At 33.9% G+C, this 23,850-nt stretch overlaps 2 protein-coding genes across 6 annotated transcripts; one reads left to right on the top strand and one right to left on the bottom strand.

Annotated features, from left to right (window-relative positions):
- Positions 1-3,326: 3,326 nt before the first annotated feature.
- LOC148294486 (putative protein phosphatase 2C 60) lies at positions 3,327-12,339 on the bottom strand. Of its 5 annotated transcripts, none has more exons than XM_088253598.1 (11): positions 11,861-12,339; positions 10,132-10,254; positions 6,181-6,244; positions 5,906-6,014; positions 5,314-5,437; positions 5,078-5,203; positions 4,863-4,986; positions 4,547-4,623; positions 4,318-4,370; positions 3,994-4,023; positions 3,327-3,798 (listed from the first exon to the last, which is right to left on the bottom strand). In XM_088253598.1, the coding sequence occupies exons 2-11, from the start codon at positions 10,246-10,248 to the stop codon at positions 3,585-3,587; spliced, it is 1,038 nt and encodes a 345-aa protein (XP_088109724.1). In that variant the 5' UTR covers positions 10,249-10,254; positions 11,861-12,339; the 3' UTR covers positions 3,327-3,584. The 5 variants fall into 5 exon arrangements, with proteins under 5 accessions (XP_088109724.1, XP_088109726.1, XP_088109723.1 ...); XM_088253600.1 differs by having other exon boundaries at positions 3,327-3,791; positions 11,861-12,338; XM_088253597.1 differs by having other exon boundaries at positions 3,327-3,791; positions 3,969-4,023; positions 11,861-12,332.
- Positions 12,340-19,266: 6,927 nt separating this feature from the next.
- Positions 19,267-22,935, top strand: LOC148294485 (uncharacterized). The gene is made up of 3 exons (XM_088253770.1): positions 19,267-21,803; positions 21,887-21,974; positions 22,069-22,935. The coding sequence occupies exons 1-3, from the start codon at positions 19,267-19,269 to the stop codon at positions 22,933-22,935; spliced, it is 3,492 nt and encodes a 1,163-aa protein (XP_088109896.1).
- Positions 22,936-23,850: the final 915 nt, after the last annotated feature.

The raw sequence follows: 23,850 nt of genomic DNA, 5'->3' as shown, positions 1-23,850 counted from the left end.
CAAAATGTGACCTAAATTTCGTTTCCAAATTGGACCAAGCTATAGCGACGACATGTTGGGTGCAGCGACGAACAATGTGGTCGCTGTAGATTTTCATAGCGACCAAATATGTTTTTCCTCGCGAAAAGTGTAGCTGGAATTTTTCAGAATTCCCTCCAAACCTATAGCGACAAACATTATATACTCCTCGCAATAGAAGCCTTATAACGAGGAATTAATTTCCTCGTAGTACGTCTCCCACATTATTTTCACTATTTATTTACGAGGAAATAGTTTTGTCCTCACAGAAAGTGTAGCGGGAATTTTTCACAATTCCCTCCAAACCTATAGCGACAAATATTATATAATCCTCGCAATAGAATCCTTTTAACGAGGAACTAATTGCCTCGCAATATGTGTTCCACATATTTTTCACATTTTTTATTAGCGAGGAAATTATATTTGCCTCCCTAAAAGCGTAGCAGGAATATTTTACAATTCCCTCCAAACCTATAGCGACAAACAATATAATCCCTGCAATAGAAGTCTTTCAACGAGGAATTAATTTCCTTGCAGTATGTCTCCCATATTATTTTCACCATTTATGACATGTGGCCGTATAGGATGACGACACATGTCCTTTCCTTTGTATTTATTATGTTTTAATCTTAAACAATTCATAAGAAATGAAATTTAAAAAAAAAAAACACCAAAAATTGCTACATACTCCTCATGACATAGCTTTCGATTATGGAGATCTAAATCATGATTTCAATATTTGAATTCATGAGAATCATTGGATGAAAGAAACAAGAGTGTATTCTCTAAAAGTGGTAGGACGCAGTGGGAGCCTTTTGCTTTTGATTATTTTTGTAAGTGGGTCATCCATTTTTCCATTATATGGATCATGACATCTACTGATTATAAATATATGGGTCTCCCTCACTGTCTTTGTCTCTCCCTCACTGTCCTTATTTTGAAATTATAATTTTGCCCTCAGGCATAGGGGCATTTTAGTCACTCTTTACTCGGGATTAGTTTTGGGATTTTGAATTGTGTCATTTAGTAGAGCTCGACGACACGAGTTTGTAGACAGGCGGCACGCTTAAGTCCGAGTTTTAAAGAAGGAGTTTTGGTCTAAAAACGCAAAGGACGTAATGGTAATTTTCAAAGTCGTTATTGTACGTCGCAGCACCGCTACAGTACTATGCTACAGTACCAGATCATTCCTTTTTTTCTCTCTCTCTCTCTCTCTCTCTCTCTCTCTCTCTCTCTCTCTCTCTCTCTCTCTCTCTCCTTTTTTAAAACCTTAGGCATATTTTAGGAAATAAAAACTCAATGGCTCTAAAAGGAAACGCCCACTTAGAAATTCTTTACCTCCAAAGACTATAATTTACTTAAAAAGATGGTAAGCATGATTGGTGACTAACAAATTAGGAGGATGAACTCCATGCAACTCCCGCAACTAACAAAATGTTGCTTTAGCGACGATTCTTTAAACGAGGAACTACCTTTTCTCCTAGTAGCAGCCTTTCAGCGAGGACAATGTTATTTTCTCGCAGAATGTGACCTAATTTCATTTCCAAATTGGACCAAGCTACAACGACAACATGTTGGATTCAGCGACAAACTATTACGTTGCTGTAGTTTTTCACAGCGACGCAATAGTTTTTTCCTCGCGCAAAGTGTAGCGGGAATTTTTGACAATTCCTTCCAAACCTATAGCGACCAACAATATATAATCCTCACAATAGAAGTCTTTTAACGAGGAAGGAATGTCCTCGCTGTATGTCTCCCACATATTTTCACGCTTTTTATTGGCGAGGAATAATGTTTTCCTTGTTGAAAAAGTAAAGGGAATTTTTTACAAACCCCTCCAAACCTATAACGACAAACAATATATAATCCTCACAATAGATGTCTTTTAACGAGGAACTAATTGCCTCGCAATATGTGTTCCACATACTTTTCACGTTTTTTATTAGTGAGGAAATTATATGTTCCTCTCTGAAAGCGTAGCAGGAATTTTTTACAAATCCCTCCTAACCTACAGCGACAAACAATATATAATCCTCACAATAGAAGTCTTTTAACGAGGCATTAATTTCCTCTCAGTATGTCTCCCGCATATCTTTACTTTTTTATTAACGAGGAAATAATGTTTTTCTCGCGAAAAGTGTAGCGGGAATTTTTTACAATTCCCTCCACACCTATAGCTACAAACAATATATAATCCCCGGAATATAACTCTTTTAACAAGGAATTAATTTCCTCGCAGTATTTTCCTCTCTGACAATAATATGTTATAATCATCGCAATAGAAGCCTTTTAACGAGGAATTAATTTCCTTGTTGTATGTCTCCAACATTATTTCATGATTTATTAACGAGAACATAGTTATTTCCTCGCGGAAAGTGTAGTAGGAATTTTTGACAATTTACTCCGAACTTATAACGACAAACAATATAATCCTCCCAATATAAGCATTTTAACGAGGAATTAAATCCTTGCAGTATGTCTCTACATTATTTTCACTTTTTTTTTTTAAAGTACCACCATTTTGGTGAAAATGAAAATGTAGGAAAACAATATGAAATATAATAGATTGACACGTGACAACTTTGTACAAGTACTCCATGAGCATGTCTGATGCGTGGCCGTATAATTAAGATGGCGGCATTAAATGATATTAAATTTATGAGATTGGGTTTGCTCTATTTTGGTTTCTGTCGCCATTCTTTTTCGGTTTTTTTATTTTGTTTTGGTTTGGTTTATGTTCTAGTGACGGTTGCTTGATAGGCTTGAGATGAGGCATGAATTGAGATGAAAGAGGTATTAAGGTACAATTCGGGCCTCCAAGATTATTTGGATTATAATAGCACAACACACATGCATATTCAGATAACTATAATAAGAAAAGCATTAAGAGAATGATTATGCTTGTCAATGTAATTGGTAGTTAACTTAAGTTGCACTTAACATGGTGGTAGGAAGCAGTTGGAGCATATTGCTTTTGATTATTTTCTTAAGTGTGTCATCCATTTCTCCACCATATTTAAATATCAGGACTAATAAATATTCCATAAGCAGTTGAAGATTCAATCCCTCTTTTTTTAACATCCACAACTTCATATATGGACACTTTATCTTTGGTTTCTTGTGGCGGGTGACAGAGGAGGACTAGGATCATAACAAGATTTCGATATAAAAAATAGATAGAATTACACCATCTAGTATGATATAGCGAGGAAATCTTGCGGAAAAATGGAACCAACACTATGATTATAACAAAATTTCTATATCAAAACCAGGAAGAGAAAACAAACCCAATACAAAGTCAAACAAAATTAGACCCAAGAAATTCCATCTTGTAAACCGTTCAAAGATATTTATATACAATATGCTTCTGTTTTTCAACCACTTGGGTTGTACTTTGTTATAACGAGTACATACTATTCAAGTTATCAAATAAACATTCAAGAGCAGCCCAAAAATTGAGATTTTAACAATCTCTTCTAGTTACTATTGAGAGTTTATAAGGTGGTTGTGCTCTTTGTTGACCTCTGCTTGTGGGTAGAGGTTTGACTCCCCTCTCCTTTTACTGACTAACAATCATTCACTACTGCCTTTGAATCACTTCCAATTACAGCTTCCTCTTTTGGTGAGGGTTTCTCGTCCTCAGATTCAGCCGAAAACACGGGCTTCTTGAACTGTACTATTATCAGGGTCATGTTATTACACCCTTTACCACCAGCAGTTGACGACAAACACCTATCAAGGACTCTCTCGCACACCACAGACAACTTGCTTTCCTGCATACTTTACAATGATGCGTGTCAATGAGACAATACTAGGCATCATTCTTACCCTTAATCAAGCAACATGTAAGTGTATAAGAAACAACTTCAATTGCATTACGAGACTGATGGGCTTGCTTTCAAACCAAAAGAACAAAATAAACAAAAGAAAAGGGTGAGAAATGCACTCGCCAAACTCAATTGTTCATGTACATACTCTACCACTTGCTGGGTAGACATGCAATTCCTGTAAAGAAATAAACAAAAACATTAACTTAGATTTAGAATATATTATAAGACTTTCGGAAGTAAATCAAATAATCAATAATATATTTTACAATACAATTCTTCAACAGATAAAATATTTATTATTTACCATCAACTATTATCTTTTAATTTTGGATGTAAGTACAATATAGTGACTATAGTCCATCAATAAAGCTAATCGAGACTTCAAGGCAAAACTGGGGCAAATTCTTCCTTACAAGACATGAAAGTCATCAAAGCTAAAATGAAACAAAAAGTTCAACTTAAGACATACCAGATTCCACCAGATGCTAGGACGATAAATTCGTCATCATCACAAAGCTCAACCTAATTTCAAAACAGTAAAAAATTAAAATGGAAGACAAAATTAACATGTAATTTTATCTTGTTTCTATATTATTTTGTTTGACAAAAAATAGGTGCCAAAACGATTTTGTGAAACTTGAAAATGTAGATAGCCCAAAAACCACCATTTTATCCACCCATAAAGTAGATATATATACATTGTTTATATCTGGAGTAGCAGTTACAATTTGCTTTTCAGCTGGCAAAAATTTGTTCTGCTTGAATTCCATGTCACCTGCAGTATATGCAAAACTGATATGAGTATGGGAACCACAAAATGAAAAATCTCTTTCGCTCCCCTCCACAATCATGCATACATGTCAACAGATTTTTGCGTGTTTATATGCATGTTCATACCGCTTTTACTTTGGTAACAAGATAGCAGTAGACATGTTTTCATCGGTTCTCATCAGTACAAATGTATTTGAAATTGAAAAGGCTAATATATGAAAAGTTCTCACACACTAAAACTACCTATAGCTCTTGAAACATTCAACATGCCATTGACTCGTCCTGCATGGACAAAACCACCAGCTTTTAAAATCCTCTCCTTCTCAAGCTCAAGATCAGGTTTGTGATCTCTTGAGAGATGATATACCTTAAAAAAAGAAGTGAAATCAAAACAACAATCAAAGAGAGCCAAGAATGTATAATGATATTTAAGTAACTAAAGTAAAATAATAAATTACCTGACCCTTCCTAGATATTACACAACGAGAATCACCAGCATTTGCAACAAGAAGTTGGTTGTTTCTAAGAATTGCAACACAGGCTGTGCTCCCAGAACTTGGGCCAGTAAAATTAGAATGAGGACCCTGAAAACATATTTTATTTTTATACACAATGAGGTGAGACCAAGCAGTTCAATATATGCTCCATATAAAGATATAATAACTTCAATCCACTTTATGATTGCTGCACATACCTCCTCAAAACCCCAATCATCAGCTTGATCATTATCCTTTGTCATGCTAGTACACTTGTTTATCTTTCCCCCCAAAATATTTAACTCTGCCCAACCCCTTTGTCTGCACATCATTTCATCCATTCTGCATAAATCAACTAACAACATCTTCAAGCTCAAAAACAAAGAATATAATAAGACCACAACTATAAAGGTACGCAATAAAAGCCTATTATTATTATTATTTCTTAATAGAATAAAAGCCAATTATTTTTATTGTTACCATCTCATAAGGATGCATGAAAAATAGGCATAAACTATATATATATATGGGGCTGGGAAAATTGTTTAGTGTTGGAGGTTTAGGCATTGTGGACGAATTTTGGCATTACATTTATTTGGATTTTGGATGAATTTGGTTCAAGGTAACTCATGTATCTATTTTGATGCTTCAATGGTATCACAACATGAAATGAATGATGATGTCTCTTTAATATTTTATGATAGAAACTAAGTAAAATGTGAAATGGCTACATTACTAGTTGGATGTCATAAGAAGCATCAACGTAATTTAAACCAATGAAAATGAAGTCATGTGCATTCAAGGTGTAACCTAGAAAAAGATTTTTGAACAGCAGTTCCTATATCTCCGGCCACATATGCTTCATTCTTGAGGACTTGTCGGTGAAGATACTTCGCACAAAACTTAGCAACTATATTGCCTAAACAATGATTGGAAATAGGTAAGTAATAACACAAAAAATATAAATTTATGCTAATATACCTCGCAAACTGCATATGTATAGGTCTGATAATCATAAAAAGGCATGCGTTCTTGTACTAAAAAGGTCTTGTATATATGTAGATATTTGAATTGCCCATTATTACCTCCATGCCCATCATAAACACCAAAGAATGAGGTAGATGCATCCATATCAGGATATGCTGCATGCTAATAAAACAAATCAACATGGTAACAAACAACATATTAATGATGTGACAAAATATTTGATAAACAAAGTAAATAATCATAGCATCTATGTGTACCACATTTTGCATCCTTTATAAGGTCATTGTTCTGAATAAGAAACCATTAATTAAAATCGAAGTTTTTTCTCACTGTTTTCAGTATATTTTACAAGATTTCATTGTGATAAATGTTTTGAGTTAAAGTAGAATTATTGAAAGATTTGATGATTGAATGATGTTTTGCTTGATTTATTCATCTCCATATATGAGGTATTTATACAAGATTGATAATAATAAACTAAGAGACAATACAAAGTGGTACATGATGGATACAACTAATACAAACAGGGCCGGCCCTGGGCCTGGGCGCCGAGGGCGACGGCCATGGGCCTCCGAATTAGAAGGGCCTCAAAAAATTTATATATTACCAAGAGCCCAAACTTTTTTTTAAAAAAAAAACACCGTTTCTATTTCCAGTCTAATCAGTTCACCTTTTCTAGGTCCTTTGGGGACAAGAACATGCATGCCTATTTTGTGTATATAAAATTTTGTGATTTATCAACCAAATGGAACCCCTACAAAGAGATTGAACTTTGAACTTGGAAGAATGGAGAAGCATCACATGACAATCTGTTTTAGCCCACTCAATTCAACCGGAATATTTATCGAACAGTCTTTAATTAGTATTTAGAACTGAAAGCTCGTGAGAACAGAAGCTTTTGAAGCCCTAGCTAGCTAGACCCTTCTCAACTCTCAAGGCAGTCTGCAAGGAAGTCCTCATGAACTGTTGCTTCAATAATTTGAACTGCTCTCTCTCTCTCTCTCTCTCTCTCAAGACAATAGTATCCATCCGGCCGCATGCAAATTAGTTCACAATTGGAAACCTTGCACACAGAGAGAGAGAGAGAGAGAGAGAGAGAGAATAAATAAGAATGATCGAAGGGTAAAAAATCTCACTCTATAATTCTGGCAGGTACACAGTGAAGATTAGAATGGTAGCCTAGGTTGGCAGGCAAGCAGGCAGGACTTTGACTGTGACTCATCAACCTTATCATCCCCTGAAGATTCCATCACATACAGTTCAAAAAGGTACACCCAAAAATAAAAATATGAGCCTGAGCTAAGCAGGCAGGCCTGTTTTGTGTTGTATTCTAGTGTGTATTATTGTGAAGGGGAAACCTAGGAAACCAGGTTTGTTTACATGCAATGCAATGCAAGATTGTGAAAGAGAGAGAGAGAGAGAGAGAGAGAGGATCATGAATATGCCCAACGCCTGTTGACTGGACCACTCTATATATACATAGTCTACTTTACAGTAGTAAAACAGCAAATCAGTAAAATAGTAAAAGTAGTTGTACTCCTCTGCACGCTCTCGCTCTTTCATTTCAAATAGTTGCATTGCATAGGCGTGTACTTACTTGATGAATTCCACACACACAACACAAGCGCTGTGTTTTCTGATGTGTGTTTGTGAGGGAGAGGAACATATGGTAAAGTTGGGTCTGACTCTGGATCTTCTCATTTGTTTCTAATAAGTAAGATATTATACTGTCGAATTAATTGACAAAATATTTATGTTGTCAGATTGTAAATTTAAACCATAAATTAAGTTGATTCTTATTTGAATCATTAAATGTGTGGCCTAAACTCAATCGAACTTTATAACATCATTACACGTGTAATCTATTTTGACCAAATTTATTAAACATGTAACAAAAATATACTCTCATTCTCTTGCATTTATCTACTCAAGAAACCAAATATCCTTTGTCAATTTAGTTGAGAAACCAAATGTAACAATATCATCAGTGGTAATGATGAGAAAATCCTGGCTAGCATTATCGAATTCAGTTTGCCAAAATAAGAATTTATTTGGCACATTAAATAATGTGACAAGAACGCATTATTCATCACATTGAGAAATTAAATTTTAGTGACTGTAGTCATGTAGTATTGTATACACGTACACTCTGACTGAAAGGAAATTCCCAAAAGAAGGATTTGAGTTATAATTAAGTTTCGGTAATGATTTAATTTGGTGTAAATGTTTGTGCACAAGCCATGCATATGCATAAACAGTGCCATTGAAAGGAAAGTAAATCTTCCAACCGCTCATGCAGCAAATAAATGCAGAGAGAGAGAGAGAGTCCCCTTTGTGAGGTAGTCATTAGCTTTACATTTTACAAGAAACACAAGTTATTAAACTCTGTTTCGAATTTATGTTTTAAATAAAATCCTGTTTTTTTCTAAACAAAAGTCATTTTTTCTCAACTACAAAGGAAAAATCACATTTCGTAAATAACATTCGTAAACGTGTTAGGTCATCTCCTCGCACTTAATTTCGAATTTCTCTCCAATAAATTAGATTAATTTTAGACTATAAAGGAAAAATCACATTTCGTAAAATGACAATTAATGAAGTGATATAATGCTCCATATGGGTTTTAAATTTTGTGCACCAATTCACTTGAGTAACCTTCTACTCGAAAACATAAAGGAAAAAGTTTCTGTAGAATCTTATGTCCAATTTGTATGTGAAAATGATTATAAAAAAAAAGTGAAAAAGGTAAGTTTGAAATGGTTAGGTACGCTGAAAAGGCTGGAGGTGCCTGGCCTAAATGGTTTTACCGTGGAGACGTATGAAAGTACAAACGGGCTTTTCACGCTGCTCATAAATCACAATGCAGATTACGAAAAATTACAAATATTATTATTTTATCATTTACAGACAGGTCGACGACCCTCTTTCTCCATCTTTGATCCTTTTCAAATTTGCAATGCATGTATAAAAAAATTGCACGCTTCCTAAGCTACCTTTCTGCTTTCCACCCTATTCTTTTCACTTTTTTTGTCAGTATCAGACCCTTCTCTCTTCTCCCTTCTCCCAAGTTCTATTCACTATAAAACCCAACAAAATCCTCTCTTCAATATATTATTTTCAGTTTTTCTCTCATCCCACTTTTATTTTCAGATTTGTTTCTTCTACACGTTTTCTGCAGAGGAAAACTGTGAAATATTTTATGAAGTTCTTCAATAATAATCCAAGATTTCGAATTTTATTTGCAACAGAGCTAGCCTAATTTTATGCTCCTTATTTGTTTTTTAAATTTAATTTTTTATCCGTTACTTTGGTTCATTGATTGTATTTGTTTCTTTGTTCGTTATGTTTGGTGTGTTTATTTTGTTTATTTGTTGTCTGTTTCACTTTCAAACAAGCATATACAAGAGACCCACTTCCTCTTCCTCATCCCCCTCGTTACCCCAAAACCACATCTCCCTCATCCCCTCCGCATATTCACCCCACCTTCCCACTTCCTTCTCTTTACCCGTTGATTAAATTGAACAATTTTTTTTAAACTTCTCAAATCTAAAAAGTGTTCAACCCTTCATGATTTGGAAACCAAAGGGTCTGTAGAGGTTTTGACCCAAAAAAAAAAAGGTCTATAGAGGTAGCGAAAGACACAAATATGCGACAGACGAGAAAGTTTTTTTCTCACCACCCCAATATGCGAGAGATTGAGGTAGAGAGAAAGAGAGAGACAGAGATTTGGCAGCGGGTAGTGTTTGCTGCCACAAGTAGCTGGTGCAAAAATTAAATGAACAAAAAAGGCAAATGCAGCAGCAAGAAAGTGTAAAACTAAGGATTTTTTACTCTTTAGTTTCTGTCAAGGGTAAATTTGGAAATGCAAAATGTTTTTTCATAATTACATGTTGTCAGCAGAAGGTTGTATGCATGTGTGGAGAGAGAGAAGAGGGAATGAAGAGAAAGATTGTATTTACTCACAGCTGGGGGCAAATAAAATCAGTAACTAGTGTGAGGTTTTTTTAGCAGTGACTTGTAATAGGAAGAGCAAGGTTGTATTTACTCACATCATCCTCCATAGTGTTACGCCATCCTTGCATTGATGACAAACCATATCTGACCACATCATTCTGACCATCTTCAGAGAACTTTTCAGTTTTGGGAGTAGCTAGATATATACCCATTCCAATCTAAAATTCAATAAGAACTCAATCAGAAACATTGATCCCACAATTTCACACTGAAAAAAATAATTTATTCAAAAACCAAAGGGCTTTAGTGATAACTTGTGGGCTTTAGTGATAACTTGTATGAATATTAAGAAAATACAGGTAAGAAAACACAATGGGATTTCTAGAAACTCAAAATTATGGTATAGTTTTCATTTAAAAGGGCAGACATTGGCAATTTGGCATGACCCTCAAGCACTTAATTTATCTACCATGAAAGGGACTTTATGATTGTTTTCATATCTGTTATGGACTAGCTTGCAAGATTAAGCTCAGACCAAAAAAAAAAAAACAACTTGCAAGATTAAGCATGAAAGCTGCTTGGTTATGGAATTTGATTATTTGAAGAAGGAATTAATCCATTTATCACACCTTTTTCCGAACTCTAATAATATTCAAACAAATTATATATTTTTATGCCCAACATGGAAACATAACTGAGTTTTGATTGGCGTAAAGTGTTGTTTAATCAACCCTTAAATAATATTACTCATTTATTATGCGTTCATGAAACTCCAAATTCAACTTTTTGCTCTCAAATTTTCTCATAACCGTCTAACATAAGCAAAAACTGAGATAATAACCTTTTTAATTAAGAAAAAAGCACTGTGATTAGAGTAGCCATGAAAATTATGAATCCATCCACCTAATATCAACCCATCAATAACCAATTAAGCACTCAATCTCTCTAATTTGTGCTGGTTTTAGTGGTTATGGTTTTCATCACTCTCTCTCTCTCTCTCTCAATGACTCAAAATTTTATGAGAATTTGGAGCTTCTGAAAGAACGGAATTACAAGCCTGATAGTCAATTGCCCACAAACCAAAACTCACAAAAGAGCAGTTAAAAAACACATAATAATATAATTATAAAAAGCTAATTAAATTAATAATATCAAATATTAATATTAATCTTCCTATGACAATTTGGTGACTTAAAAGACCAAAGGCCTGGCCAACTGCTGCAGAGAATTTGGAAAGCCCCTATCTTTTTGGAAAGCCAAGAATTTTAGTACAAATCGAATACTTGACCCCAAAAACAATTCGAATAAAAGTACAAGATCAACAGTTATCAAAGGAATATATGTATATATAACTAGTTTAATCTTCTTCAAAAGATTCTGCAAGGAAGTTAATTGTGTTGATGGCATGGGTGATTACAAGAACAGTTGTTTATTTCAAATGAGCTTATATATTTAATCATTTGAAAACTGTAACTGCCTGCAGCTATTTGGGACAAATATGGAGCAAATGCCACTATCCTTCCTAGCTTCAATTTTTATTTATTTTTGCTTAGGTGTATCATGGCCTCAATTAACGATGATGATTTATTAGCTAATCTCAGTCATCCTTCCTATGTATTTAAAGTTACTAATTGAAACATAAACAAATAAAAAGTGTGAATATATTAACGTAAATAACAAACATGTAAGAACATGGGAAGATCATAGTAAAGCGTAGGGCTGAGCCATATTCTAACTTTTAAATAAACAAATAAAGGACTCCACTTCCACACCCTTCATAAAATAATCTTAAATAAACAAATAAAGATAGAGCTTATAACTTACTTGAATTTGGACGGCAGCAGCAGAAATGGGGTTGAGAGTTTGGGGAAGATTGAGGTATGATTGGAAGTTGGAGAAGAAAACAAATAAATTTGGGGTGAAGTATAGGTCTCGGTTGAAGGAGGGGGGTTGTGGAATTAGCTGTAAAAACGACGTCGTTTTAAGGCTAAGTCAATAATTGACATCGTTTGGCAAGACTCGTTTATAAAAAAAAAAAATTACACACAGCGTGCATCGCAGCTGCACAGCAGAGCAAGACAAATCTGCTGGGACTTTCGTCGAGCACCTGGTGTGCACACAAGAGCTCATTCAGCTGCTGTCCAAAGGGTAGTTCATGGAGTCCACAGCCAAACTTCAGGTATACCAAGGGGTCGTACGGCTCCTTTTGTCCCACCACACTGAAACAGTAGCAGCAGAGAGTAGAAAATTAGATTGTCGAGAATATGCATGGCTAATTATGTCACTGCCATCCACCCACCTGACCTGTTGAAAGTTCAACAAGCCAAAGAATCCAAAGCGAAATTTTATACTTTATCCATTTTGTATAGAACATTGTCCGCTAGGTTTGCTTTGTTTATTGGTTCAATGAGCTCTCTTTCTTTTTTTTCAAAAAGATTACTTTATTAAAATTGGATGGGGAACGTGTACATCCATTGCTTGCAAAAAAACTAAAGAGGCATTACGGGCCATAATTAATTGACAAAGTTGAAAGATTACTTCATTAAGCATCCCGGTAAAATGAGTTTGTTTTCCTCGATTCTGTGTTGCTTCTTTCACTTCCAAAAAAAAACATAGAGTTTGAAGATGTTTTTTTTAACATAAATTTTTAATTTTCCTATGAATTTTCTATGTTCTGTCCACAATTATGGTTCCAAGAATTTTTTGTTCTTTCAATTTTTCTACCTTGAACTTATTATACTATAATGTACCTGCAGTCTTGGTTAGTAGAAAGGTCTCTCCACCTTTTGCCTTCAGCGACGCCGACCACACATTCTTCTCGCAATACCTCCACAAGGTATTTTGCTTTTTTTTTTTCCTTAGCCCAGCAAAAATAAATGAAAAGAAAGAAAAGGAAATTATCTCTCTGCACACATAACATCGGGTCATTCAAAGCAGTTTTTCAAAGCAAGTTGGACCCTTGGACCCAGCTTCTCAAAGCTGCTTTTCAAAAAACAGCCGGTTTCTTTTAATGATTTTTTATTTTTTCCATAATGCCTTTTTTACTTTACTAAATGACACATAAACAAATAAATATTTTGAATATATTAAAGTAAATAACAAACATGGGAAGCATCAGGAGAGCGTAAGGGATGGGCCATATTCTAACTTTTAAATAAACAAATAAGGGACTCCACTTCCACACCCTTCATAAAATAATCTTAAAGAAACAAATAAAGATTACTTTATTAACATGGGAACGTGTACATCCATACCATAATTAATTGCCAAAGTTAAAAGATTACTTTATTAAGCATGCTGTTCTCTAGGCAACTTTTTTCTTTTTTACTGGAAAGTCTCTGGGTCTCTCAAAGAGACGTTGTCTCTATTTTGTAATGAGTGTTGTAGCAAAACTTTTTATTATTGAAGGTGAATTAATCTGTGAGGTTGCTTTAGCTTTTTCTCTCCATTCTCTCTGAGTTTTTTGCTTCAGTCTTCTAACATTTTGCTGCTTGAGCATTGAGAAGCTGTGTTGTTGATCCTGGCATTTGAGTATTTTTTTTGTCTTTCTACATGACCTTTATTATAGAGTCATTCTTTTTCAATCATTAAGATAATAAGATTCCCTAGCTACCTCCTCCTGCCTGGTTGTAAACTTTGAATGAATTTGATTTCTACTTTTGCACGCACGCATGCCTAGCTGTTCTAATTAATTGCCAACGGGTTATTTTTTTAAACTTGGTACCAAAATATGCTCATAAGAGAATAGGAAAGCCGTAAGCTATAAAAAAAAAAGGTCAGCTGCCCCATATTTTTCATCTCAAATACAAAACTCAGATATTTAGGGATATATTTTTAAGTGAGTGACTTTTCTAGACAGATTCTTAATGACTTTTACGTACTTTATAAAGTAAAGTGACAAACTTTCATATACTTTTGTCATAGAGTTTTATAGACTTTTAAATACTTATTTTTATATTTATTTTATGAATAAAAAAAATACATACAATTAATGCATACACATACAAAATAATAAATTATCATATAATATATTTTCGAAAATAGAAGCTCACCTTAATATAATCTTTCCACACTTCATCACTAGCGGTGAACTTCTTTGTGATTGGATCCCACCCAAACCCAGAGCTATGACGCATAAGCTCATAAAAAATATTATATCGTTGCTTAAACCATTTCAATCGAAGAAGAAATAACACGAGGTATATAAACATACCATAGGAAGAATCCCAGTTGAAAGGTTCCACCTGCTGAAACTAGAGTTTGATCATCTCTAATATATTTTTTTTTTGGTGAGAGATCATCTCTAATATATTGATTTGGAGAGATAGTGTCTAGTGTATTTGTAGTGGAGGTTCTCGCGAAGGAGAAAAATAACGAGCACACAAAAAGCGTTCTCAAGGTGGCGGGATTTGACCAAAAAAACACAATTACAAATCGTAGCTTTTTTTTGGGTAACTGGATATTTCGTAAAACAAGCCAAAAGGTAAATTATAATCACAACAGTACAACAACAAGCTGTTTAATCTTTCCCATCCCAAAAACAACACGCAGAACCTCATACTTAATTACTAATTAAAGCATTAATGTGAAAGAATATTTTGCTTTTCCTACCTTTGGTATTATAACCCCAAAAGAATATTTTTAATGTCAAAGAAAATTTTGTCGACAACTTAACTTTCTTTCATAAAATACTTTGTGTTCAAAATACTGAATTACATCATCAATTTTATTTAAATTATTTTAAATTTTATGATATGTTTTACAGAATATGTTTCTAATTCATATTTTTGTTATTTGTTAGGTGGAAATAGTTCGAAAGCAAAAGCAATAGTAGTTTTGGCTGACTAGGTGAGTTCTCTGAGTACCAATTTTTTAAAAAATAGAGTATCAAGTTTTTGTTCTCAACTTAGTTGTGTATAACTTCAAGAGAGGCGTAACAATGGCAAAAATAAAATAAAATAAAAATGTTATCCATCTGGGGCACAAGAATGATTTAGATGTAAATCAAGAGAGGCATGGAAACAAAACAATTGTAGTATATATGGTGCAAAAAAGTATTTAGGATCGGAAGTCGTAAGATTGATAATATCGCCGGAGCTGGTTGTTAATATCTTTGGCAGTCTTTGAGCAATTTCAAAACTCATCCTTTGTTAATAACTTGGCATCTATTTACTATCTACATATAAATCTTTCAAGGTTGGTTTAATTTTTGGTTTTTTCCTTTTAAGGAAGATAATTGTGAGTTTTGTACAAGGTAAACAAATTTCGACAGCCAATAGGTAATATATTCTCATTTAAAAATAAAAAAGAAGAAAAAGAAGGGAAGACGATGCCTAAAATTGAATTGAATTCAAAGTGCATCACGCTATTGACTCTGAGAGAAATGGTAAAACTTGGCTTCCTTTTGATCTTTCATCTTGTGATGAATCAATCAATCATGATGTGAAGGGTTCAAAGCTTTTTTAAGGGTTTCGTGGCACATAAGATGCTTTATTTTATTGGATTGAATTATTCATGAATTAATGCACATGCTCATGCATGTTTCCCTTTGAAGATTTCTAAAGATATTGAAGTTTCATTGTCGTGTACGTATTCATTACATGAGTATCGACCCGAGCCTATAAATATCCACACTTGTCATATCTAATCCGCTAGGTTTGCTCATGCATGGTTCAATGAGCTCATTTTTGTATTACCCATGCTGTCGGTTGTTGTCTCTAGTCAACCTTTCTCTTTTTTGCTGGAAAGTCTCTAGGTCTCTCAAAGAGACGTTGTCTCTATTTTGTAATGAGTGTTGTAGCAAAACTTTTCAATGTTGGAATCTACGACTGTTTAGTAATTGGGTTGCCAAGTAAATGGGCGGGAGATTAAATTCTAGGCGGGAAACACTAGAAAATCATGGCTATTCTGCCTTGTTTCTCAATAAAACTGTTGAATATGGTGAATTTAAGGAACGGATGCCCTGCAAGTTGAAACTCAAAGCTCTTTTCAAGGTTCCTTCTCCTACCCACCCACTACAATTCACAATATCTTTCTTACAACCCAGCAAAATACCCGACATTATACCACCTATTCAAATCTGCCGATCTCTCTTTCTTAAGCTCAACCCCAAATCTCATCGATCCACACAACCCAACATTAGGCATCTCCTCCCTCTGTCTCTGAGGCCAAACGAAAATTCAATCCCAAGAGTGCAAAATTGTGCATCCCGGTAAAATGAGTTTGTTTTCCTCGATTCTGTGTTGCTTCTTTCACTTTAAAAAAAAAACATAGAGTTTGAAGATGTTTTTTTTAACATAAATTTTTAATTTTCCTATGAATTTTCTATGTTCTGTCCACAATTATGGTTCCAAGAATTTTTTTGTTCTTTCAATTTTTCTACCTTGAACTTATTATACTATAATGTACCTGCAGTCTTGGTTAGTAGAAAGGTCTCTCCACCTTTTGCCTTCAGCGACGCCGACCACACATTCTTCTCGCAATCCCTCCACAAGGTATTTTGCTTTTTTTTTTTTCTTAGCCCAGCAAAAAAAAATAAAAAGAAAGAAAAGGAAACTATCTCTCTGCACACATAACATCGGGTCATTCAAAGCAGTTTTTCAAAGCAAGTTGGACCCTTGGACTCAGCTTCTCAAAGCTGCTTTTCAAAAAACAGCCGGTTTCTTTTAATAATTTTTTATTTTTTCCATAATGCCTTTTTTACTTTACTAAATGACACATAAACAAATAAATATTTTGAATATATTAAAGTAAATAACAAACATGGGAAGCATCAGGAGAGCGTAAGGATGAGCCATATTCTAACTTTTAAATAAACAAATAAAGGACTCCACTTCCACACCCTTCATAAAATAATCTTAAATAAACAAATAAAGATTACTTTATTAACATGGAAACGTGTACATCCATACCATAATTAATTGCCAAAGTTAAAAGATTACTTTATTAAGCATGCTGTTCTCTAGGCAACTTTTTTCTTTTTTGCTGGAAAGACTCTGGGTTTCTCAAAGAAACGTTGTCTCTATTTTGTAATGAGTGTTGTAGCAAAACTTTTTATTATTGAAGGTGAATTAATCTGTGAGGTTGCTTCAGCTTTTTCTCTCCATTCTCTCTGAGTTTTTTGCTTCAGTCTTCTTCCTTCTATTTTCTTCCGTGTCTGTGTGAGAACATTTTGCTGCTTGAGCATTGAGAAGCTGTGTTGTTGATCCTGGCATTTGAGTATTTTTTTGTCTTTCTACATGACCTTTATTATAGAGTCATTCTTTTTCGGTCATTAAGATTCCCTAGCTACCTCCTCCTGCCTGGTTGTAAACTTTGAATGAATTTGATTTCTACTTTTGCATGCACGCATGCCTAGCTGTTCTAATTAATTGCCAACGGGTTATTTTTTTAAACTTGGTACCAAATTATGCTCAGAAGAGAATAGGAAAGCCGTAAGCTAAAAAAAAAAAAGGTCAGCAGCCCCATATTTTTCATCTCAAATACAAAACTCGGATATTTAGTTTGAAAAAGAGAACTGAAGAAGAAATAACACGAGGTATATAAACATACCATAGGAAGAATCCCAGTTGAAAGGTTCCACCTGCTGAAACTAGAGTTTGATCATCTCTAATATATTGATTTGGAGAGATAGTGTCTAGTGTATTTGTAGTGGAGGTTCTCCCGAATGAGAAAAATAACGAGCACACAAAGCGTTCTCAAGGCGGCGGGATTTGACCAATAAAACACAATTACAAATCGTAGCTTTTTTTTGGGTAACTCGATATTTCATAAAACAAGCCAAAAGGTAAATTATAATCACAACAGTACAACAACAAGCTGTTTAATCTTTCCCATCCCAAAAACAACACGCAGAACCTCATACTTAATTACTAATTAAAGCATTAATGTGAAAGAATATTTTGCTTTTCCTACCTTTGGTATTATCACCCCAAAAGAATATTTTTAATGTCAAAGAAAATTTTGTCGACAACTTAACTTTCTTTCATAAAATACTTTGTGTTCAAAATACTGAATTACATTATCAATTTTATTTAAATTATTTTAAATTTTATGATATGTTTTACAGAATATGTTTCTAATTCATATTTTTATGATTTGTTAGGTGGAAATAGTTCGAAAGCAAAAGCAATAGTAGTTTTGGCTGACTAGGTGAGTTCTCTGAGTACCAATTTTTTTTAAAATAGAGTATCAAGTTTATGTTCTCAACTTAGTTGTGTATGAAATATATGTTGATCTGACTTTGTACCCTATGGGCATGATAACATCATTTTATTATGAACTTGAATTTGTGAACTGCTTGCTTTTTTTTTTTTCTTTTTTTTTTCTTTTTTTTACACAAAGGCCTAATATGATAGTTAGAGATGGATATATAGACATAAAAGAAATTCAAGTTTAATTATGAAAGTTTTATATTTCAAAATTTGTTTATTTTTTTTAAAGTTTCATTTAGTAACTTAAAATACATAGGCCAATCATTTATATGATAGTTTAGAAAAATAGTGATTATTTCCTAAAATTGTTGTAGTGATTTCTTTATTGGTTGTAATATTTACTTAAAAGATATATCTATATATATAAAGCAAAATGTAGAGAATGGTAAAACATTTAAAATACCATAAAATGCCCTTGGTTAATGTAAACATTAACAATTGAAATTATTAATTAAATGAGGATAATATGGTAAATTCACACTTTTTCATATTAACAAAATTTAAAATTAAAAGAAAAATATGATAATAGATCCTTTTTTTATGGAACACAACTACCCATTATCTATATATATAAAGCAAAAGACAAAGAATGGTGAAACATTTAAAATACCAAAAAAATGCCCTTGGTTAATGCAAATATTAAGAATGAAATTATTAATTAAATGAGGATAATATGGTAAATTCACACTTTTTCATATTAAAAAAATTTTAAATTAAAAGAAAAATCAGATAATGGATCCTCTTTTTATGGAACACAACAACCCATTATCTTTTTTAATTCTAAAATATATAAATATTTTTTTTAAAAAAAAGGCCTCTCGCAGGCGCGGAAGCGCATGCGGAGAGGCTAGTGTTGATAATTGTGAGTAGATATTCTCAATAAACCAAATAATGTAGAGCATAAGGCCTATCTAATAGGGATTGAAAGATGATAGGTCAAGTTGTCTTATAGAATTACATGGTATACATTGGTAAAGAAATATTATAACGCTGTTACATGGTCTCAAATGTTTAGGGATGGATCGAAGTTGGATGTTAATACCTAATAGATTGGATAAAGACTACATTGCTGGTGTTAAGTCATTCATTGATGCTGCAAATAAACATTTGAATAGTGACAATGAGACCCGTTGTCCTTGTCGTGATTGTCAAAATGGAAGATTGTTTAGTTTACCCGTTATTTGGCGTCATCTTATAACACGTGGGATTTCACAACATTACCAAACATGGACATTACATGGAGAAAGTGTTGATAATGAGTCAAGTACTGAAATGGACGATGATAGCGAGAGTGATACTGAGGATGATAATGACGTTGACATGTTTGGTATCTTAGATGATATGATAGGCCCAATAAACATGGATGCCAACGTTGAGGGTGGTGCTGCCAATAGTTCTCATGCTAACAAATTTAATGATTTGTTTGAGGAAGCTAAACGAGAACTTTATCCTGGTTGTACCACATTTTCTCCATTAACATTCATTATAAGGTTGATGCATATTAAGGTACTGGGTCGTTGGAGTAATAAACATTTCAATATGTTGCTCCAATTCTTAAAATGCTCTCATCCAAAAGGAGCAATTATCCCCACGTCACTTTATGATGCGAAAAAAATGTTGCGAGAAGTGGGTTTGGGATATGAATCCATTCATGCATGTGTGTATGATTGTGCCTTGTTTTGGAAACAAAATGAGAAACTTGATAAATGTCCGGAGTGTAATGAGTCGAGATACAAGCCAAGTAATAGCAAAAAAAAGCTTATCCCACAAAAAGTATTGCGTTATTTTCCATTAAAGTCTAGGTTGCAGAGATTGTATGCTTCTAGACACACTGCGATCGACATGAAATGGCACAAAGACAAGCGACTTAATGAAGAGGGCATTCTTAGACATCCTTCAGATTCTGAGCAATGGAAGGATTTTGATATCCAATATCCTTGGTTTGCACATGACTCTAGAAATGTTAGGTTAGGACTTGCTACAGATGGTTTTAATCCATTCGGAAATATGAGCAATAATTACAGTTTGTGGCCAGTCATACTTATACCATATAATTTGCCACCTTGGAAATGCATGAAAGCAAATTTTTCTATGATGACGTTACTTATTCCTGGACCAAATGCACCTGGGAGGAATATTGATGTGTATCTTCGTCCATTGGTGGATGAGTTGAAAGAATTGTGGGAGGATGGTGTTCAAACTTTTGATGTCTCCACTGAGGCAAGTTTCTGTATGCATGCATGTGTATTGTGGACTATAAATGACTTTCCTGCTTACGGGAATTTATCTGGTTGGAGCACAAAGGGATACTTGGCATGCCCTGTATGCAATGCAGATATTACATCAGATAGGTTGATACACAAAATATGCTACATGGGTCATCGTCGATTTCTTCCTCGTAACCATTCTTGGAGGAAAAGTCTTGCATATAATGGCAAAACTGAGCATCGACCCCCTCCGAGGTTGTTTTCCGGGGATGAATTATTAAAGCAATTAGATCTTGTTAAACATTGTAAGCCTGGTAAACATCCAGCCAATCCGGATTTGGTACGAAAACGGAAGCCTCAAGAATTGAATTGGACAAAGAAAAGTATTTTCTTTGAGTTAAAATATTGGTCAAAACTGAAGTTGAGACATAACATTGATGTTATGCATGTTGAAAAAAACATATGTGACAACATAATTGGGACATTGCTTAATATCAAAGGGAAAACTAAAGACACAGATAATGCTCGACGAGACTTGAAAGATATGAACATTAGGCCAAATGATCATCTTATGCCAGAAGGGAATGGATTTAGGAAACCTCATGCAAGATATACATTGAATGTGAATCAGCGCAAGGACTTCTGTAAATTTTTAAAATCTGTCAAATTCCCTGATGGGTACGCTGCAAATATCTCTAGAAATGTGACCATTAGTGATGGGAAGATATCCGGATTGAAAAGTCATGATTGCCACGTTTTACTCCAACGTCTTCTCCCTGTTGGTATTCGTTCATATTTGGATTCTGATGTGTGTACTGCACTAGTTGAGTTATCCATCTTCTTTCAACGTATGTGTGCAAAGACATTAAAAATTTCAGACTTGGACCAAATGGAGAAAGATATTGTTTTGACATTATGCAAACTTGAAAAGATTTTTCCACCGGCTTTTTTTGATGTGATGGTTCATCTAGCCGTCCATTTACCTCGAGAAGCAAAACTTGCTGGTCCAGTTACCTATCGATGGATGTATCCCATTGAAAGGTTGTTGGGGTCATTAAAGAAATATGTGAAAAACAAAGCATGTCCGGAAGGGTCAATTATAGAAGCTTATTGTGTAAACGAAGCGGTCACACATTGTTCAATGTATTTTCGTAGAATTGAAACACATTTCAATCCCAAAGAACGAAATGTTGACGGAGGGCATAACCAACAAGGTGGTTTGTCAATATTCTCTCAAAAAGCTCGTCCTTTTGGAGGAAAAAAATTTATATTGATGGATAAAAAAGAAGTTGATAAAGCTCATTGGTTTGTACTCAACAATTGTGATGAGATCCAACAATATCTCAAGTGAGTGAAACAAATTTAGTTTTTTTCAATTATTTTGTATGAGTAAAATTAAATAATATTAATTATGTAATTTCTACATCTAGCGAATATAGAGAGGAGTTGCAAGAAACAAGTGCTACCAACTTACAACAACAACTAGAACAAGGATTCCCGCAGTGGTTTGAAAACCGAGTAAGTTATCTATGAGATACGGATGTTTAGCAAGTTAAGTGGTTCATTATTTTCCAAAGAAGTAATTAGCTTATATTTTTTTAATCATATGTAGATGACGAATTTGCACTGCACGAGGCTGTTGGAAGCCACAAGTCAATTGTATTACCTTTCATGCAGACCTGACGTTCGTGTCCATACATACACTGGTTGTATAGTTAATGGAGTTCGATTTCACACGAAAGATGTTGATGACCATCGTACTACACAAAATAGTGGAATATTTGTTCCCGGTGAACATGGTGGTAGAAGTCATAATTATTATGGTGTTTTATTAAGTGTGGTAGAATTAACTTATATCAATCTCAATAAAGTCTTTCTATTCAAATGTAAGTGGTTCAACACAGACTCAAAGCACAAAGACCCAAAAAGGAGGCGGATACGATATGATTATCATCTAACAAGCATTAATGTAAGTTCTACATGGTATGAAAATGATCCATATATACTTGCTACTCAAGCGCAACAAGTGTTTTATCTTGATGATTATAAGCTAGGAGCTAATTGGAAAGTCATACAAAAGGTGGAGTGTAGAAATGTGTGGGACATCCCTGAAATAGATGTAAATGAAGAATTAGATGATGATAACAATCCTATGAGTACCAATGATGCTTACCAAGAGGAAGAGTTAGCTGAATTTCAGTGGTATGGGCTTGATGAAGATCTAGAAAATCCACAGTTGAGAGTAGATATTGAGCCTAATGATGTGTCAAATACTTTGAACAATGATGAGATGAATGAAGATGATCTTGATGAGCTTACATGTGAGGATACAGAAGAAGATGTTGATGATGTTGATGTGGAAGATATATTTCTAACTGATGTTGATGACAATGAAGAAGATGATACCTTGGCTTATAACGGCGACAATGCAGAATTATTTCTAAGCAATGATGATGATGATGACAACGACAGTGATTAACATTTCATGGTTACTTGTAATATCTTATTTTTCTTTTTCTTTTTGAACTAATGATGTACTAGTATGCTTTGATTTTGCATTTGCATATAGGTGTGGTATATGCATAGTTTTTGTTTTGTACCTTATTGATAATACATCTACTTATATAAGTAGGTCTCACATCAATCAATTATGTACAATCAATGTGGAACAAAAATTATGTGATGCCATTAGTTTCATAAGTTTTTCCTGTACCTTCTATGTTTTCTTAGTATTATACATATGAGGGGTAAGGTTCATTATGTCCCCCCCTGACTAGGTATATATCTTTTGTTTTCTCTATTTATAAAATATGACTCGTACCGTCGAGCTTTCTCAAAGAAAGATGTTGATGGACTTTTTTTAAAATTTTTCTTCCGATCTAATCTTGAACATGTTTTATTGAACTTATTATAGGTTATCTATATGGCTAGAAAGACAAAACGTCATCTTGTGCAAGTAAGAAATGAGTCACCGTCTGATTTAAATCCCCAAATTGAACCTAATGCAATCTTGACATCAGCCAGTATAGAAGAGAGTACTACTGGTAAGAAGCTACAACATAGTTATATGTATTCTTTTATTGTTATTCAATGTATAATGTCATTTTCTTTCCTAGCAATCTGGTTATATATATATATATATATATATATATATATATATATGTATAAGAATTTGTATATGTTTAGATGTAATTAATCATTCACGTTAATATTTAATAATTTATATATACAAATATGATATCTTGGTTTGGGCTGTGATAATGTAGGTGCAAACAAAAGAGTCAGATCAATAACACGAGGACTTAATTCTGATAAAGTGCAAAACCAACTTGGTACCAAAATACCAATCACTATAACTGAACTAGATGGTGCTCCAACGGGTCCATATTCATCC

The sequence above is a fragment of the Prunus avium genome, chromosome 5, assembly GCF_965620075.1.
Source record: "Prunus avium chromosome 5, drPruAviu1.hap1.1, whole genome shotgun sequence".
NCBI classification, from domain to species: Eukaryota; Viridiplantae; Streptophyta; class Magnoliopsida; order Rosales; family Rosaceae; genus Prunus; species Prunus avium.
The sequence above is the reverse complement of the archived record's forward strand: the minus strand, read 5'-3'. Positions and strand labels throughout refer to the sequence as shown.

Bases quoted from the DNA above. Each gene is read 5' to 3' on its own strand.
- LOC148294486 (XM_088253597.1), bottom strand. From the start codon at position 10,248: ATGGGTATATATCTAGCTACTCCCAAAACTGAAAAGTTCTCTGAAGAT. The intron at 6,245-10,131 runs GTGAGTAAATAC...TTGTTTTATTAG, and splicing joins GTAACACTATGGAGGATGAT to CATGCAGCATATCCTGATAT. The intron at 5,438-5,905 runs GTTACACCTTGA...TGATTTATGCAG, and splicing joins GTTCAAAAATCTTTTTCTAG to AATGGATGAAATGATGTGCA.
- LOC148294485 (XM_088253770.1), top strand. From the start codon at position 19,267: ATGGATCGAAGTTGGATGTTAATACCTAATAGATTGGATAAAGACTAC. The intron at 21,804-21,886 runs GTGAGTGAAACA...TTCTACATCTAG, and splicing joins GAGATCCAACAATATCTCAA to CGAATATAGAGAGGAGTTGC. The intron at 21,975-22,068 runs GTAAGTTATCTA...AATCATATGTAG, and splicing joins CGCAGTGGTTTGAAAACCGA to ATGACGAATTTGCACTGCAC.